The 18,226-nt window shown below is 33.9% G+C and overlaps 2 protein-coding genes across 8 annotated transcripts; one reads left to right on the forward strand and one right to left on the reverse strand.

Moving 5' to 3' along the window:
- Positions 1 to 8,100: 8,100 nt before the first annotated feature.
- On the reverse strand, positions 8,101 to 9,933 carry LOC131805519 (uncharacterized). Of its 6 annotated transcripts, XM_059128741.1 has the most exons (4): positions 9,763 to 9,933; positions 9,490 to 9,690; positions 8,523 to 8,603; positions 8,101 to 8,463 (listed from the first exon to the last, which is right to left on the reverse strand). In XM_059128741.1, the coding sequence occupies exon 4, from the start codon at positions 8,409 to 8,411 to the stop codon at positions 8,241 to 8,243; it is 171 nt and encodes a 56-aa protein (XP_058984724.1). In that variant the 5' UTR covers positions 8,412 to 8,463; positions 8,523 to 8,603; positions 9,490 to 9,690; positions 9,763 to 9,933; the 3' UTR covers positions 8,101 to 8,240. The 6 variants fall into 6 exon arrangements, with proteins under 6 accessions (XP_058984724.1, XP_058984722.1, XP_058984723.1 ...); XM_059128739.1 differs by lacking the exon at positions 9,490 to 9,690; XM_059128740.1 differs by lacking the exon at positions 9,490 to 9,690 and having other exon boundaries at positions 8,516 to 8,603.
- Positions 9,934 to 13,021: 3,088 nt separating this feature from the next.
- On the forward strand, positions 13,022 to 17,195 carry LOC101898295 (cytochrome c). Of its 2 annotated transcripts, none has more exons than XM_005177527.4 (2): positions 13,022 to 13,179; positions 16,529 to 17,195. In XM_005177527.4, exon 2 carries the CDS (start codon positions 16,557 to 16,559, stop codon positions 16,881 to 16,883), a length of 327 nt encoding a protein of 108 aa, XP_005177584.1. In that variant the 5' UTR covers positions 13,022 to 13,179; positions 16,529 to 16,556; the 3' UTR covers positions 16,884 to 17,195. The 2 variants fall into 2 exon arrangements, with proteins under 2 accessions (XP_005177584.1, XP_019890223.1); XM_020034664.2 differs by having other exon boundaries at positions 13,101 to 13,179; positions 16,532 to 17,195.
- Positions 17,196 to 18,226: the final 1,031 nt, after the last annotated feature.

The raw sequence follows: 18,226 nt of genomic DNA on the forward strand, positions 1-18,226 counted from the left end.
AGGAAGCATATGCAAAAACAACATGAGCGTAATGAGCGGACTTATAATCTCCGATCACGGGAGGTGTCCTACAGAGAAGGCCAAGAAGTTTTCCGACGCAACTTCAAGCAAAGTAACTTCGCCCAAGGTTTTAACTCGAAGTTGGCGCCTACTTTTATAAAGGCCAGAGTTCGGCGTAAAATCGGAAACTGTAATTACGAGCTGGAAGATTTGAGCGGTAATTTAATAGGAGTCTACCACGCTAAGGATATACGCCAATGAGTCCTCTTTAAGGGCAAGCGGAATCAGCTTTGTTGGACAAGTCTATTCCCCAAAGTCTGATCTTGCCAGGGGGGTGTTGTAGTGGCGCTTGCCCTACTGGATTGTTTCTTCATTCTTTTGTTTTTTTTTTGGAATTAAAACCAAACTTAAAAATACCTACTGTAACGTATTTTGAAATGCCACCTGGATATGAAGTTGTTATAAGGCAACACTTTATCCATAAGAGCATTCGTTTCTCGCTACTATTTGTGTGCTACATTTTTACTCAAATACTGGAATTAACTCGCTAGCATTTGTAATTGCCGAGGGTTCAAGCTGATAAAGATTAGATAGAATCGTCCATTTTGTCATCTAACCCTTAAGAGGAAGAATATAGTTCATCCAAAAATTTCTAAAAATAACCTTGTTCACCTTCAGAAAGTCATTAAATCAGTTCAAGTTGCGGTTATAATTTTGGTTGTGTGACTGTAAGAAAATCTAAATTTGCAAATATTATTAAATAATATTTATCAAAGCATACAATTTGTTTAGTGGCCACATAATTTTATGCATTTGGATGATAGCCTTTGAATCTCTTTAACAATTACCCTATGGAATAAAATCCATAGTCAAAGAGGAAGGTAAATCAAACATTATTTCCTAAAAGTTCTAAGAAACCCTATTTAGTTTCTCTCCTCAATCATTTATTTCTTTCTACTAGACTCGCATTTGATTACAACAATTGTTTTGTGAAGGAAGAGATCTTATTGAACAAAAGCTTTTGTTCTCACAAAACACATTTTTCGGCCTCACATATTCCCAAACCGCAACGCAGCGTCAGTGTGATTTTTAACTTTTACTCCAACAGCGTCGATTACATCAAGACGGGCAAATGCCCTGTGTCAATCAATAACCAGAAATATGGGAGAAATGTGAAATTTGATGTATTATTACAAACTGCTTTGTTTTCAAGATATGAAGAAAAAACCAATTTCGGCACGAATCGGGATATATTCAACCAGATCAGCTAGATATCACCTTGTGAATCTGGTGGAAGTTTTTTATGGTAGGATCAAATGTGTAAAGAGATCAGTTATCAAACATAAATCATAAGCAAGTAATTTGTTTTAAAACGAAAACTTCAAATCAAACAATATTAATAGTGTTATACCCCAGTGATTAAGAAAAATTACGCGAGATTATTTGTCTACCACATCAGTAAAAATAATTAGAATATAATTTTAAAGTGATTGTGATTCTTTAAATATTCATATTTAATTATATTTTATATTTATAAAATCAAAAGTTTAATTTATTGGTTTGTTAAGTGATACAGTTATAATCCATCAAAGATCATCATCTACATCAATTACCACATGTTTTTTTTTCACTTACATGGTCTAATGATCATTACTAAAATTATTCCATTCTTCTTTATTACATGGTGTAAGTGATGTAGAAGATAGTCTTTGATGAGACAGAAAAACGCTGGTCATGATTAATTGAGAACCATTCAGGGACGACTCTCATTATCAACATCAATATTCAGCAACCGATCTCGAACACATTCTCATTTATTCTAAATCACATACTGTTAACTTAACATGCCTCTCTTGCCAGCATAACATCATCATTAACATTACCCTGTAAAGGTCAGTAATTACACCCTGAATTCGCCGAAAGTACTTTCTGCGTGGGAGCCACAAAATGACCAAGTAAGTTTTTATTATCATTTTTGTTTTGATTACATACTATGAACAACTGTTGGTATCATGGAGGTATCGTCAAAGAAATAAAGCAAAAGAATACACCAATTGAGTTCTTTGGCTTCTATCTATCTCTGCTACATTATTTACATTTTTGTTTTCTGTTTTTTTTTATTTTTGTGATCGGGTTTGAAAGTGATACCCTGAAGAAGGTTTTGTTGATTGATGAAAGTCATAATCAGTTCGACTCAACTATCTTTGGGATCATAATATTTTGAGTTGCTGTGTAAGAAGTTGATAAGCAATAATAGTAACTGGTTCAAACATAAACAGCTTTTGGATTTATATTATAAAAAATTACGTTTCTTATTCTAAATTGTTTATTTAGTTTTTGCATGCATAATTGATAGATATTACTTTTTCCATTGTTAGAACAAATACTTATATTGAGCTCATCGCAATGCAAGTTACATTTTTGGCGTTCGCAAATGTGTACTTTCATAAATCTAATTTACAATTTAATTTTATTTTTAATTTGAAACTCTAGTTATGATTAAGGTTAAGGATTCTGTTTTTTTTTTTTTTTTTTTTTGTAAAATCCTTTAATATGAAAATAAAATTAATTTTGAATTCTGAGTAGATCACTTTTTTTTAACTTTTTGATTTCCCCGTATAAAGTTGCTTGCTTCATGAGGTCCTGGGGGTCACTAAAATGTCTTTTATCTCCGTTTGGATTAGTTATTAATGTGACCATGGTTGGGAGGGCGCAAGAGCACATCAACAGCTGTAGCTCTGGATCATTTGTAGTGTCGTCTTTCTCACTCATCAGTTTGTCTCCTACCTTTTTACTTCTTCTCCTTCCCCTTAGAAATCATCTTCGAGTTTAGAAATCATGGTGTATCTTTTCGTTCAATCATTAACAAGTACACTCGAAGAAAAATTTTAGTGCACGCAATTTGTTTTATGTATTTATTATGTTCAGTGGATTTACAAACATGACAGTAGATGAACCCAACCCCACCGGCGAGCTAATAAGGCCGTGTATCTGCGTGCCACTGTCACAAAAAGTTTGTTGTCAACATCAGCCACAATAATTCAACCGTTATATGTTACAAGTGAAATAAGTATTAATTGTAGTATTGCGATATTTTTTAAACCAAGAAACTTATAATGACTATATTTTACTGGTTTAAACCGAAAGTGTTCCGGAACTGCAAATGACAAGAGTCGAATTCTTGCACTACTTCCCGTGATGTGCTTTGGGAATCTTAGATGTTGAGGCTAACTTAATTCTTAAAGCTGCACTCCATTCTAACCTCCTTCCTTCATTTTCTTTTAATTTTTTTACTGGTTTCACTCTTAAATTGCTCTTAAATTATTTGAAATATTATAAAAAGGTACTTTAAGGGAAGACAACATAAACAAATTTGTTGTTCCATTCATTTAAGGCGAATTATTCATTACAACAATTTGTTTTGCCATTTAATGGTGTCGTCAGCTGGGCTGATGCAATTACCTAGTACATCTACCTTGTGCTGAACAGTAGCAAATTACAAGCATGCAAACGTAAATACAAACATATGTTAACCAGGGTTGTCAGACATGCCGAATTATCGACAAATGTGGCGATTTTATGTGCGCTTGATATTTTCATTTTTGATTTGGCGACATGGCGATTTTAGCGGATTATAGAAGTTTTTGATTTCGTTGGATTTAAAAAAAAATACCATTCTAGCACATACTACTTTAAAAAAATATCATTAGTTGTTCTCAATAAGCATGGTACAATGAAGACAAGGTAGGCCAACTTTGAAAATTTTGCAAGTATAGAGGTCTACCTGTTTGTCTATATATATGTGTTTTCTTTTCAATAACAAAAAAATTGTTCAGAAAATATTCAAATTCGGTGTTTTCAAAATGTTAATTTCAACATATGCATCGACAAAATCTATAGTTTTGAATAAATATTCAAAAACCGCGAAAACTGAATCAAAGGTGGAAATTTATTTTAAAATCTTGTTCGATATATCTCTAAATTGCTACAAAAACTGTAGATTTTGTCGATGCATACGTAGATTTTGTCGATGCCATGGTAGAAATAAGAAGATAAAGTCATGTAATTAAATGTTTACATTTTTTTTTTTTTTCAAATTTATACATTTGACAAAATCTCATTGTCAGGATTTCTATTTATAAATCCACTGTATATATATAAATCCACTGTATATATAGATCAGAGGTATATATATATAAATCAGAGGTGGGGACCTATTTTTTATTCAGTGAAATTTGACAGGGTAAATTACAGAAAATGCAGAGATGGATAGTCTTTTTTGAAATGACTTCACATTCTTTATTCTACCACGAGCCCTACCGTGATTTTATTGTACAATGTCAATAAGTTAATTAATAATTCAATAATTTAATTGTAGAATTAAGAAGGTAAAGTTAAATGTTCACAATTTTTCGAAATTATTCATTTGACATCTTATTGTGAAAATTTATGTTTACAAATCCATTGAAATTAGAGATGGGAACCTGTATTCTATGCAGTGAAATTTGATTTACAGAAAATACGGAATGCAAGTACATAGAAGCCATGGCATATTACTGTCAAATTATAATGAAAAACGACGGCAGGATTTTAGTGCGGCTCTGTAATCCCTTTATGAAATGTCGTAAAATATGCCTAGCCATGACTTCAAGCTTCTTCTGTACTTACCCTAAATCCTGTATTGATAGTATTTTAGCCATTATGAATTATACCGAAACAAGAGTGGGGAATAAGATCCAACTTGATGTTTGGGAAGATCTTTTTTGATAATTAAATCATTTTAATACAAACAAAATATTGTTGTTGCAAAATAGATAGGCTAAGGCTGCAAATACATAAAAAGCTTGAAGTCATGGCTAGGCATATTAATGCCAAATTATAATGAAAAACGACGGCAGGATTTTGGTGCGGCTCTGTAATTCCTTTGTGAAATGTCACAAAATAGGCCGTACCATGACTTCAAGCTTCTTATGTACTTAGCCCTTAAATTCCATTATTTTTGTTTTTATAAAAGCAGCGTTCATTTAATATGGAGAAATATGGTAATCTTTTCAGGACGGTAAAGGAAGAACACGAAAATCTCTTTTTTGACTGGTTCAAAGGTGAGAGCACATATAACGCTTTTCTGAGTGGTTAAAAGGTGAGAGCGCAGAAAACGCTTTTCTGACTGGCCCAAAATAACTGAAAAAATCAGAGATGGGAAGTGTTGTTTAATACATTAAAATTACACAAGGTAAATTGCAGAAAATTTAGAGCTAGGAATGCTAATTTGAAAGAAGGTCATCTTTATTTCATTGTACCATGTTTGTATTTTATAAAAAATTTAATATTTAATGGACGCATTTTTACAGGTAATTTCATTTTTTTAATTTTCGCATAACAAACTAAAGGTGAGAATACATAAAATTATGGAACAGTAAGGAGGTAGAACAGCTCCGTAAAACTACAAAAATACAGCCCTGAGGCTATATCCGCTTCCTGTCAGGCAGTAAGGAGGTAGAACAGCTCCGTAAAACTACAAAAATACAGCCCTGAGGCTATACCCGCTTCCTGTCAGACTCATTCAAAATTATATACAACAAATTGTTTTCATTTTTTTAATGAGTTAAATAGCGCGAAAAATTAATGAAATGTCTGCACTTAGTCTGCACTTTTCAATCGTTCAATTTCATGGTTAAACTGGTTAAAAGCTTTAATGCGCGAGCCGCTATGTACGTGCCTTCCAATCATTGGTTTTGAAAGTATTTTGTTTTCATTTTTCAAAGCAATAAACACATACACAAAATTGACAGAAGTCGGGCACACTTAGAACAAAAGCTCTACCTTACCTTTTTATTGTACCATGCTTTTTTGACTTGGGAAAATTAAGAAGATAAAGTCATTTCAAGCAAGCATTCCCATCTTTGCATTTTCTGTAATTTATCTTTTCAAATATCACTGCATAGAAAGCAGGTTTACATCTCTAATTTGTGTATGTACAATGGATTTATAAAAAAATATGTTGACAATGAAATGTTTGAAAAAAATGTAAACATATGATTGCATGACTTTACCTTCTTTATTGTACCATGTCCATTAGCTTGTCTATACTTACTTACCTGCGCTCCTTTGTTCTTCTCAAAGAAGCCAGATGATGAAGCCAGTTAAAGCCTTTTTCTCACCTTTAGTTTTGTCTGTTTATGCAGGTGACATTGTCAACATGCTGATTTACGTGGTTGACTTGCTCGACTTCGAAAGCACACTCAAAATTTTCACATGATTATTATTATTATTCATCTGATAAATATCCCACAGTTCATAATAATTTTAATATTTTAGAATTAAGTGACTTCAATATTTTCACTCATACAACTGAAACGACATCTTCTGATGCGAATTTTTTCGAATATAGACAAAAACAACATGGCGAAAATGACAACGACGATGACCGTTGATGTGTGTTAAACCTAAAAACGAGACAACAGAGGTCTTTATCGAATTTTTATTGTTTCTCTCCACAATTTGGCTGGAATGTCAAAAATTTTCAGCATTTTTCTGTCTTTATAAATTTCTGTTGCATGTAAATTTGAAATAATTCCAAATTATTGTATTTTTTATTCAAAACAATACACACACATACACAAAATGGGTATATGATCTGGTTTATGTGGAATTTCAGACAATTCCATGGAAAAATGTGGCTGAAATAATAAAAATACTGAATATCGGAGGGTACCGTTATATGGGGGATATACGATATCGTGGACCTATATAGACAATTCTCTTTCAGGGAGTAAAGTACTCACAAAGAACTCCTTGTGTCGATTATCAGACAATTCCGTTGAAAAATGTGTGTAAAAACATCAAAATGCCGAATACCGGGGTGGGGGGGGGTACCATTATATGGGGGCTATACGATATCGTTGACCGATATAGCCCATCTTCGAACTTGATCTGCCTGCAGACAAGAGAGAGATCTGTGCAAAATTTTTGTTTCCTATCTTTATTCGTTTAGACTGTAGCGTGATTACAACAGACGGACAGATTCCGTTTGTAAAGGACGGACAGGGCTAATTCGTCTTAGAATTTTACGCTGATCAAGAATATATATATATATACTTTGTTGGGTCTAAAATGATTATTTCGATGAGTTACAAACGGAATGACGAACTTAATATACCCTCCATACTATGTATGGTGGAGGGTATAAAAAATGTTTTTAGAGTGTAGCTTTGTTCTACCTTCTGTAATTGTGCCATGGATTACAGGTAGATGCATTAACGCATGAGAACATTGATATGCCAACAAATTCTAAATGTTTCTTCAAAAATATGTAGATTTTTATACGTTTTCCTATGCGACGCCAAACGGAGGTTATTAGGATATGTATTTTATAACAATTGTTACAAATTAGAATAATTTTTAATTCAAAAATTTCAATTCCAAAATTGGTCCCAGCAGTTGTGTCGGTGCGACTACCTGTATTTTTCTACTATGCTTGAGACATTTGCGACTTTGAAGTGTACGGCAATACCATGGTAGAAGAATATAGGTAGATGCATCGACACAGCCGCTGGGACAATGAACTGTCAAACCAATTTTGCAATTGAAAATGTTGAATAAAAATTATTTAAATTTGTAAAAATTGTTTGAAAACGCGAATTATAATAACCTCCGAATGACGTCATATAAGAAAACATATACAAATCTTCTTATATTTGGAAAAATATTTAAAATTTTTGGCATATCAATGCTCCCAAGCGTTAATGCATCTACCTGTATTCTTCTGCCGTGGGCAATACTGATGATATACCTAGTGATGCCTTCCGTTAGATGTAGATTCCACACTTGTTTTAAAATAATTCCGGTCGTGGGAAGTTATATTTTTGTATGGTAAGTCCGGTTGAACCGGATAACGCAATAAATCCTGATAGTGTTGGTTAGTCCGGTGTAGCTAAACACACAAGGTTAAACCACCAGATCTTTTTAACCGAGTGCGTTTATTCACTGTCATCTAAAAATCTAATCAAATAATAATAATCGGTTTTTATCCGCATCGGTTTTTATCCGCATCTGTATATACATGTTCATCCTCATAATAATTGAAATAAAACTCACATGTTAGTATTAACTAAACATTGTTAACGGTAACAGCAATAACCACTACATTACTAATTGCGACAATTTGAATAGTCTAATTATTGTTTTAAATTACTGGCTATGATGTGGCGAAGTTCATGCTTCCATATATGGTATCTGGTTTATTCAGCTCGACACAGGAGTGAGGCAAAGCGAAAAAGGCGCATCCAACTAAATAGCTTTGATTCGACGAAGTTTTCGTCTGCCTGTGATGTTGTCATGCTGACCCGTGATGTTGACGAATTTGATGATTGGCTGACTCTATTCCCTTGTTTTAGAGTAGGAGAGGCCATCTTTGGGATTGTTGTGAATGTAATTTCAATATGATGTGGCAAATTTCAGCGTCTGAAAACATATTCATATATATGAGTTACGTACATAAGTTTAACATTCCTACCTAATACCTGACGTACGCCTTCAACGTCCTTCACCACAAGAATTGAAAACCTTATTTTCATACGCAATGTGTATTTGGGTAATACTCGCTAAAAACATAATTGATTGTTGTGAATTAAATATACGGACGCAAGCATTTTGGTAGAGCATCAAACAATTTCAAATTTGTCGTAGTCGGTCGACGTTTTTTCAGCGTTATTAGTTATTTGCTTGTTGTTTTTGTTTGGTTGGCTAGAAAATGTGAACATTGCGTATTTTGGTAATACGGCAGGAGGAAAAATGTTACCATAGTGGTGAAGGTGAGTATTTTTGTTCGGCACGACGGGTATTAGGTATTGTCGAACAAAACAAAAAAAAAAAAAAAAACTTATCTAAACCACAGTCATAAATAGGACTTTTCTTCTTTATGACCTCTGAGATAATTATACCAGAATAAATTCTAAGGCGATGTAGTGATATCCGTCCGTTCGTCTGTTGCTATCAGTCGGTCTTCCGAACCCTAATTTTGTACTCTTCTGTCCTACCACACAAAGGTACCTCCCAAAATTCCATAATTTTTAAATGTCGGTATATTAGCTATCAAACATTCGATATTTTGTTTATTTTAGTTACGTTTTTCAACGTTGTTGTAACCCTCTTATATTTGTATAAATATAAACCATCAGGAGAAAAAACGGTTACAACTTCGTTGAAAAACCTAAGGAATATATATATATAATTTTTTTTTCATTTTTTACCTTGGCGATATGCTCGGTATTTTGAATTGTTTCCATTGAATTAATTATAAACCACTGACAGGATATTAGAATGCAGTTCCTACCCAAATCTTAGTTGAGTACAGGAAACGAAATTTCGTAAATGACTTTCAATGTGCACCTATCATATTAATTTGTATAAAAGCAAACATACTTTCGTACGCATTGGTACCTTGAAATGATTAAACTATTTAAATTTTCTAGGCTAGTAGTTTATTACCGTTAAAAATAACTCCAGCATTTCGTCGCACCAATTTGTATGCAAGTTCATATGAATTTATGTAACGAGCCACGACAGATACATACTACATAATGTGCACAAACACATAAATAGGCACTGCTGCAGCAAAAACTATCTCTTAAACGAGAAACTGCTTCCAACTTAGAACAGAATATTGTTAATTTTCAAGAGAGTTTATGCCTATATCCAGAAATTAAAATATTTTGTAAAGCCATGATGCCGTTTATATGCGTATGCGAAAAGGCAACTTACAAACTTCCTTCCTGTGATTTGATGTGGTTCTGCGTGAGGTTGTTGTGGATATGCTGATAACACCGAATGCTTAGAACAATGAAATGTTTTGTTTTGGGCTGTTGTCCAAGCGTGGAGCCGCGAAGCAATACCCGAACTTACAAAGTCAGAGACACTAATGAAATCCGTTCAAGTTGTTATAAACAAAACAACCCAAACAAATGCTCCGAGAAAAAGCTTTTATAGAACTTAGAGCTTTATTCACAAAACATCAACGAATTAACGCCTCGCCAGAGAATATATTTTCAAGGTTCTCCGGCCCATGTTGCATACATATTTCTAAATAAGTGTGTCATCTATCTAGGTATGTATCTTGGTAAAATAATACAGGCATATGCACTAGCACTTCTAAATATTGGGATCGAGGCATACGGTCGGTCAAGAAGACTGAAGACTGACTCTCTTTGAATGTCAGATCAAAACTATGTCTTTTAACAACAAACTTAGTTGGTCGACCTTATATAGAACATGATTGGTATGTACTGATGCGGTGTTTTTTTTATGTTGGTATCATGGCAAAATGATACAGGTAGCAACGCATATTGCAGCAACGCAGCTACTGGTACAATATTTTTGACATATCAATGCTCACAAGTGCTGATCCATCTACTAAATCTACTCGATTTCAAATGTCAATTTCAAAGCATATACTCCACGTAAATCGTGGATCCAGTGGATATTGTTTGACGTATGTATACGCTATCGGTTTGACATTTGAAATCGAGTGGATTTCGTAAACCTAGAGTTTATTAGAGTATGTTTTCCATAGTCAAATTCATTGTAATCGGTCAAATGTCACTGTTATTCTGGATAAAGTTTTTTTAGTTCAGGCATGACAAAACTATACAAGGTTATTACATATGCTTATACATGATATACAATTTTTGTCATATTTCATGGACAACAATTTTTTCTATGCGGAGCTCTACTAAATTAGCAAAGTGGTGTAGGGTATCATAAAGTCGGCCCCGCCCGACATTAAGACTTTCTTTACTGGTTTGTCACTGAATTACCAAATTGGAAAAAATCCACAAAACATGAATTGAATATTGGGCCTTTTTCCAAAAAAAGTGAATCCAAGATAGAGGGACAATATTGTTTTATCCTAAAATTATTTTTAGGAGATATGTAGCTTCGTCCTAAATTCTGTAATTGTGCCATCATAACAACCACATGCAAATTTGTTTATGTACGAAATACTAGATTCATAGTTATACAGGGTGAGATAAAAAAAGTACAACCAACTTCAGACTGCTGTCATTTCTAAGCCACTCGTCCGACAGCTGTTAAATTTTGGTGAGAATTTTCCAGAAAAAAGTTATTCGTGATGGAATTCAAGCGAGATAGTGTGAATTCTTTATATTTGGCTGGAAAACCACTAGTGGCTATCGATAGAGCACTCCAGCATTTAAAGGTGAATAAATCTTTTGTGTCTTGTACTATCGCTCATTACAGTGATACTGGTAACGTAGCCCGACGTCAAGGAAGTGGACGGAAGAAAACAGCAACATCAATAGAAATGGTTCAAAAAGTAAAGAAGCGACTTGATCGAAACCCGCGTCGCACTGGCCGAAAAATAGCTCGTGAGCTGAACATATCGCAATATTACATTTGGCATATATTGAAAAATGAGCTCGGGGTAAAGCCATTGACATTCCAAAAAGTGCAAGAACTTACATCGCAACAGAAATAAAATAGACTCAAAAGAGCTAAATTGTTACTTCGCTTGGCCGAAAGTGCTGAACTGCCGAATTTGGTTTTCTCCGATGAGAAAACATTCGTTGTCCAGTAGTTTGTAAACAAACAAATTGATTGTGTCTACGAAAAGGCCAGCTGAAAATGTGCACCTTCGGTTGACCACCAGAACTCAAGCACCGGCCATGGTGATGGTGCGGGCCGCCATAACAGCCGATAGTCGCTCTCCGCTCGTATTAATCGACCGTGACATCAAAATAAATGCCGAATATTATCGCGAAAATATTCTGGAGGGTGTATTAAAGCCTTGGGCACGTAAACATTTTGGCCACAGACCTTGGACATTCCAACAGGACTCAGCACGCGCCAGTCAAGAATGGTTACAAAATGAGGTGCCCTGCACAATGGCCACCAAAATCTCCGGATACCAATCCGTTGAACTGGGACTGTGTCTAGAGTCTTTTTTTTTTTTGGAAATCAAGGTTGGCACTAAGAAATACCAAAGTGTCGATCACCTCAGGCAAGCGTTTCGCCGGGAATGGGCCAAAATACCGCAGACCAACATTCGAGCAGCGTGTGACGGTTTCATTGGCCGTTTGAAGGCCATAATTCGTGGCAAAGGCGACCAATTCGAAAAAAATCTAAACTTATTCTACAATTTGATGCTATTTCCGACATCTTTGCTTTCCTTCAATAAAATTTAAGAAAAGTAAAAATTATGGCGTTTGACTTTGTTGCAGTTTTTTATTTCACCCTGTACGTGCTAAATTCTCAATTCTTTACTTGAGCGTTTAAAATTTTTAAGATTTGAGTAAAAATTGCCGTATCATATCCTAGTTCCCTTTCTTTAGTCGCGATAATTGACCAGTCACAATAAAGTTAGCGCCCATCTTAAAAAGTCTAAGGGTGCAAGTACATAAACGGCTTGAAGTCAAGGCTAGGCATATTAATGTCAAGTTGTAATGGATAATGACGGCAGGATTTTAGTGCGGCTCTGTACTCCCTTTATGAAATGTTACAAAATGCCTAGCCATGACTTCAAGCTTCTTATGTAGTTGCAGCTTAATTTGTTGGGATTGGCCAATTTATTAAAATAAAGGAATAATTATTACATAAACATTGTTGTAACCGTCTATTATGTAAATTAAGCCTGGTTTCATTGTAAAATTAAGAAGGTAAAGTCATTTCAAATAAGCATTCCCATCTCCGCATTTTATGTAATTTACTTTGTCAAATTTCGCTGCATAGAAAACAGGTTCTATCTCTGATATGTGTTTGTAGATTGCATTTATAATTATACACTTTGACAATGGGATGTTGTCAAATGAATAATTTTGAATGCAATTGTAAACCTGCTTTACCTACCTAAGCCTGGTTTCTTAAATATGACAGTTTTCGTTTCCAAACTCGTAGTCAATCCATCTCAGAGCACCCAATGAAGGACAATTTATTTTAAATAGGTTTAGGAAGCCCGCGAAAGTCGTTGAAGAACAGGAAAATCTATTCAAATAGCGTACGATTCACTCGTTGTACACAACAAAGCCAAAATCTTACATTTTTCAGCTGCAATCCATGTCATATTATTTTTGGCAACACTTTTCCTTCAGACACCTACATTTGTTTTCGTTTGTTCGTGTTGTTCTGTTCTAGTTCGACAGTCGTTTTGTGTATCTCGGTGCCGATGTAAGTATTTTGTCGCGGGGCAAAAGAACGTGCAAATTGTTCGAGCAACGTAATTCCAAACAAAACTCTTCAAATAGTGGACAGAAGGCGAAAATAATATTACCTCGAAAATTGGTCAGGAAAAAAGCCTCGGAGAAAAACTGTTGATATTGTGATGACCCGTTTTTGGAAAATTCCTTTCTCAAATGCACCATGTTACATAATTCTAATGTAACGATTGTCCCGGCGACTTAATTCGCTTTGTTTTTTGAAGTTCGATCAAATACCATTGCTATAGTTGATTCATTAAGACCTGTGCAAAGCTCCCTGTGATTATCCTTTCTAGAGATGATTGCAAAAATATGTATATTTATATGTGTATATACACGTAAACACAACAGATTATTACATAAGTCGATATCATCGAGTAATGTGTAAAATTACCTGAGTAGGGAATCGCCGCGGAATTTGTCCTGACAATGTCGCAAACATTTCTAGTATTTCTCTGTGGCGAAAGGAGCACTTTTTTGGCATTGCTGCCTTCGGCCTGTACATACGTACGTTCATAGTAGTAGAGAGGTTATGCAAACACTTGACGTAAGGCATGTAAGGGGGTGCATTCGAAAAACTTGCATAATTTTCCTTGACACTGTCCCAAGCTAGTTGTGCTGCAATACATGTAAAAGTATGTTGAAACAGTACATGCTCAGTATATCGCACAACGTTTTCCCAGCTTTCAGAATTAAATGTAGTCATTTGTTGAAAATGTCTACTGTATTCATTGAGTTTATAAAATTTGGCATGATTCCATTTAATTGTATTATAAGTATTTTTATACTTTTTTTTAAACTGAAATGTCGTTCAAGGTTTTTGTTTTGATGTGTGCACAATCTTCGTAATGGACGGGAAAAGTTATAAACGTTTTTTAGAAAAAAGCACAATGACCTTAAAGTACTTTAAAATAACAACTATTTGTATTGGAAGCATAGGTTAACATTATTGTGACTGAACAGTTATCACGGTTAATGGCTTCGAATATTGTATATAAACACCCTTTTTGTCAATGTTGTGGGTAATGAATTTCCGAACATTCAAGATACATTGAATAATTACACATCGAACTCGTATCAACCGATATGACTTTTTGGGAGTTTCATTAGCACTGATATTGAATTAGCAAGATTACATTTTCCTCTACATTTATATGTGATCTTGACCGAGACTAAACGCGATAATTGTCCAATCACAATAAACTTAACGTATGTTTTTCACAGTAGAATTTATTGTGATTGGTCAATTATCAAAAACATTACCTCAGTAACAAAATCAATTTTTTGTGTACGGGTTTGAGGACAAATTATTCTTCTACTTTGAGCGAGCCAAGGGTAACCAGCAAAAATTGTTTGATTGAATTGAACGGATGTATTATCGAGTATCATCCGAAGAATCTGTTATGTTATTTCCTCTAACAATTTTTAAGATTACGAATTGATGAAAAAGAGAAACAATTGAATACTGGCAAAATATTGAATATTGTTCCTAATATTTTTATGATGTCGAAAAAAATTGCAAAACTAGTAGATTCATTCCGCTTCTGAAACAGAGGATTTATTTCTATTCAAAGCAATACATACACATCAGAGGGCTGCAATGAGTATGATTGAGCAGGCTTGATAACACTTAGTGGAAATACAATCAAATTCAAACAGTCGTTCAGATGTAACGTGCTTATTCAAGTTGCTCATGCGAAACGAAAAAGTTGTGAGCGAACATGAACTGATCGAAGCTTTGTATTCGAAATCAAACAGCTCACATGAGTTATTTGTTTAAGAACTTATGTTGAGTTGTTCATATCGGGGCGATCATCTATGATGAGTCTGATCGGTTTGATTCATCCTAGTTAAGTGAGTGATTTGATTTGATTAAAATACAAATGTTCGAATCTGAGCGAAACCATGATTGCAATTTTACTAAAGTTTTCATAACTAAAAGCTGCTCCGTTAAAGAAATTGGTACAAATTATATTTAATAAATAGACAATTTATTAATTTTGTTTGGGTTTTTGGTATGTTAGTGACTTCTTTCTAAGAAAACAAAATTAATATTTTTAATAAAGAAACACATCAATGGCATTTAGTAAATAAAAATTGTTTAAATATTTTTTTTTTATTTTACAATATTGGTAAAGATTTTTCACACAAAACTTCGACCATATCGTTTTTCTACACAGTGAGTTATTTCTACTTGCAATAATTTCGGTCGCACTATCACAATATTCTTCCATTTCAAATATTATAAAAGTTGAAATAAACTGTCCAACTTAATTTAATGGTTGAATAAACAATGATGCTGTGCGAACTCGATTGAAAGAAAACAATTTAAAAAACAGTAAGTTCGTCCGGGCCGAACATTGAATACCCTCCATCATTTGGAACGAATTTGGAAATAAAATCCTGAAAAAAATTCTGTTAAAATTCTAAAAATACCGAATATAGCCGTTATATTTGTGTCTATACGACATGGGCATTGTTTGTCATAAGTCATTACCATATTCAAATTCAAAACTTGAAATAAACGGTGAATAATGAAGCTAAAATCATCAAAATATCGTAATCAAATATCAAAATTTCGTTGGGTATTGTACCTAAACTCGTCAAAACACCGAATATAAGGAGGTACTGGTATGTGGGGCCTATACGAAGACCTGGAACTGCATAGACAATTTTCTGTTACAGACTGTAGTTCCCATTACGAGCTCTAAATACGTAATTTGAAACAATTTTGGTGAATAATGCCGCTAAAATTATCAAAATACCGAATATGGGGAGGTACCGTTATATGGGGGCTATACGAAGACGTAGACCTGCACAGACAATTTTCTGCCTTAGGCTGTAGTATCCATTACGAACTTCAAATACTAAATTTGAAACAATTCCGGTTAATAATGTCGCTAAAATCATCAAATGCCGAATATAGGGAGGTACCGTTAAGTGGGGGCTATACGAAGACGTGGACCTGCATAGACAGGTTTCTGTCTTAGGCTGAACAGAACATATTATTGGCATTTTTTCAACATCAACTAAGAAATGAAGACATTTATCGAAAAAAGATCATTTATGAAATTTAAAAATGCTAAATAAAATAATTTATTGAAATTTTAAAAACTTTCAGGAAAAATAATTGTTATCAATGAAATGTATAATGTTCAATGGTGTATGTACATTCAAACGAAAGTACATGTTGTCTAATCTTTCATCTGAGGTACGCTTCTTGTCCAAGAGTTCGAATTTCCGCCAATTGCACGCTCACCGCACACAATACTGATTTTAAGTTCTTCATAGAACTAGATAATGAATCACACTCTTTTCAGAAGCTTTCCTTAAACATATTAATCTACAATGGGAGTACCTGCTGGCGATGTTGAAAAGGGCAAAAAAATTTTTGTCCAGCGTTGCGCCCAATGCCACACTGTGGAAGCTGGAGGAAAACATAAGGTGGGTCCAAATTTGCATGGTCTATTTGGTCGCAAGACCGGCCAGGCTGCTGGTTTCGCCTACACAGATGCCAACAAAGCCAAGGGCATTACATGGAACGAAGACACCTTGTTTGAGTATCTAGAAAACCCAAAGAAATATATCCCAGGCACAAAGATGATATTTGCCGGTCTAAAGAAACCCAATGAACGCGGAGATCTCATTGCTTATCTTAAATCTGCCACCAAGTAAACGTAGGCTGAAATTACTACAACTAACACTACCAACTTATCCACCTGTGACATCAATCATACCAGAATTCAATTTACCACAAGCACGATGTATTTAAGATCTTGGCTCCTATATTCGAAATGGACAAATCTTGTACGGCTTATATGTTCTTAGTGGAAATTTGTCATCTTGCAAACAAATACGCATGGATACAAGAAACCAAGTATTTGAATCCTACCACCATATTTAAATTTTAATATAATAGTAAATGTAAAAAAAACTAAGACGTCAATAAATTATACAAAATAAACTAACACTATAAAGTTTCAAGTACATTTTTATATTTTAAATCCTGCATTCATAATTCCTATCACTTGGGGGTATATCAAATGACAGTCAATAGACCATCCACCACCACCACCACTACAAAAACGAACACTTGCTGCCTGTTAAATAAGAACGTCTATATTTTCAATAAGTGTGTACAAAAGAATGAATACCTTTATTTTCAGTATGGCTTTACATCAGGGGTAGGCAGAGAAATTCAAAATTATTCTGTCATTGTATGTGTTTTGAAATAAAAAATATTGCAAGTGTCTCTCTATAAACAGAGGAAAATAATTTGTAAGTTTTAATTTTTCAAATTTAAATTTTCTGTTTTCAAAACAATTTTGTTGGTAAAAATAAATATTTAGATCAAACAAATGCGAGCTATATTTGCACATTTATTTCAATTATGCTACATTTTAAAATAAAAAAATGATATAAACGTCCTTCAAAAATATAGAAGTTGATACTTTCAGACATTTTATATAATTTTGATGAAATTTTTGTTTAATAATTTCGGACATAACACGCTAACCATCTAAGTTGACCCTTTAAAAAATAATACCGATTACCACCGGCTGACATACAGACATACACAAATAGTGGTAGAATTTTACGCTGATCAAAAACCCATATCCTGTGTTGGGTCCTAAAAGATTATTTCTATGAATTACAAACAGAATGACAAATATCACATCCTGTTATTTCTCCCAATATTGACTAAAACATACATATCATTTCATTGAATTAAGAAATATGAAAATGTCCAATAATTTGGAAGGACAATAAATTTGTCGATCAATATGAAATGAATTTTTATTCCTTATATGTGAATTCGTATACAAATGCTGTCAAATAGAAATCAATCAAAAAAGAGTAAAATTTCTCTTTATTGATTGATTTCTAGTTGTAATTTTTGTAGTTTCTCAAATATTTGTTAGTTTGTGGTTAGATATATAGACCAGAATCACTTTCTGAGTTGATTTTGTTTGCCCCAAGGACGAACCCTATTCAAATTGGAGATAATTGGTAAAAAA

This window comes from Musca domestica, unplaced genomic scaffold (assembly GCF_030504385.1).
Source record: "Musca domestica strain aabys unplaced genomic scaffold, Musca_domestica.polishedcontigs.V.1.1 57, whole genome shotgun sequence".
In the NCBI taxonomy this organism is placed as follows: Eukaryota; Metazoa; Arthropoda; class Insecta; order Diptera; family Muscidae; genus Musca; species Musca domestica.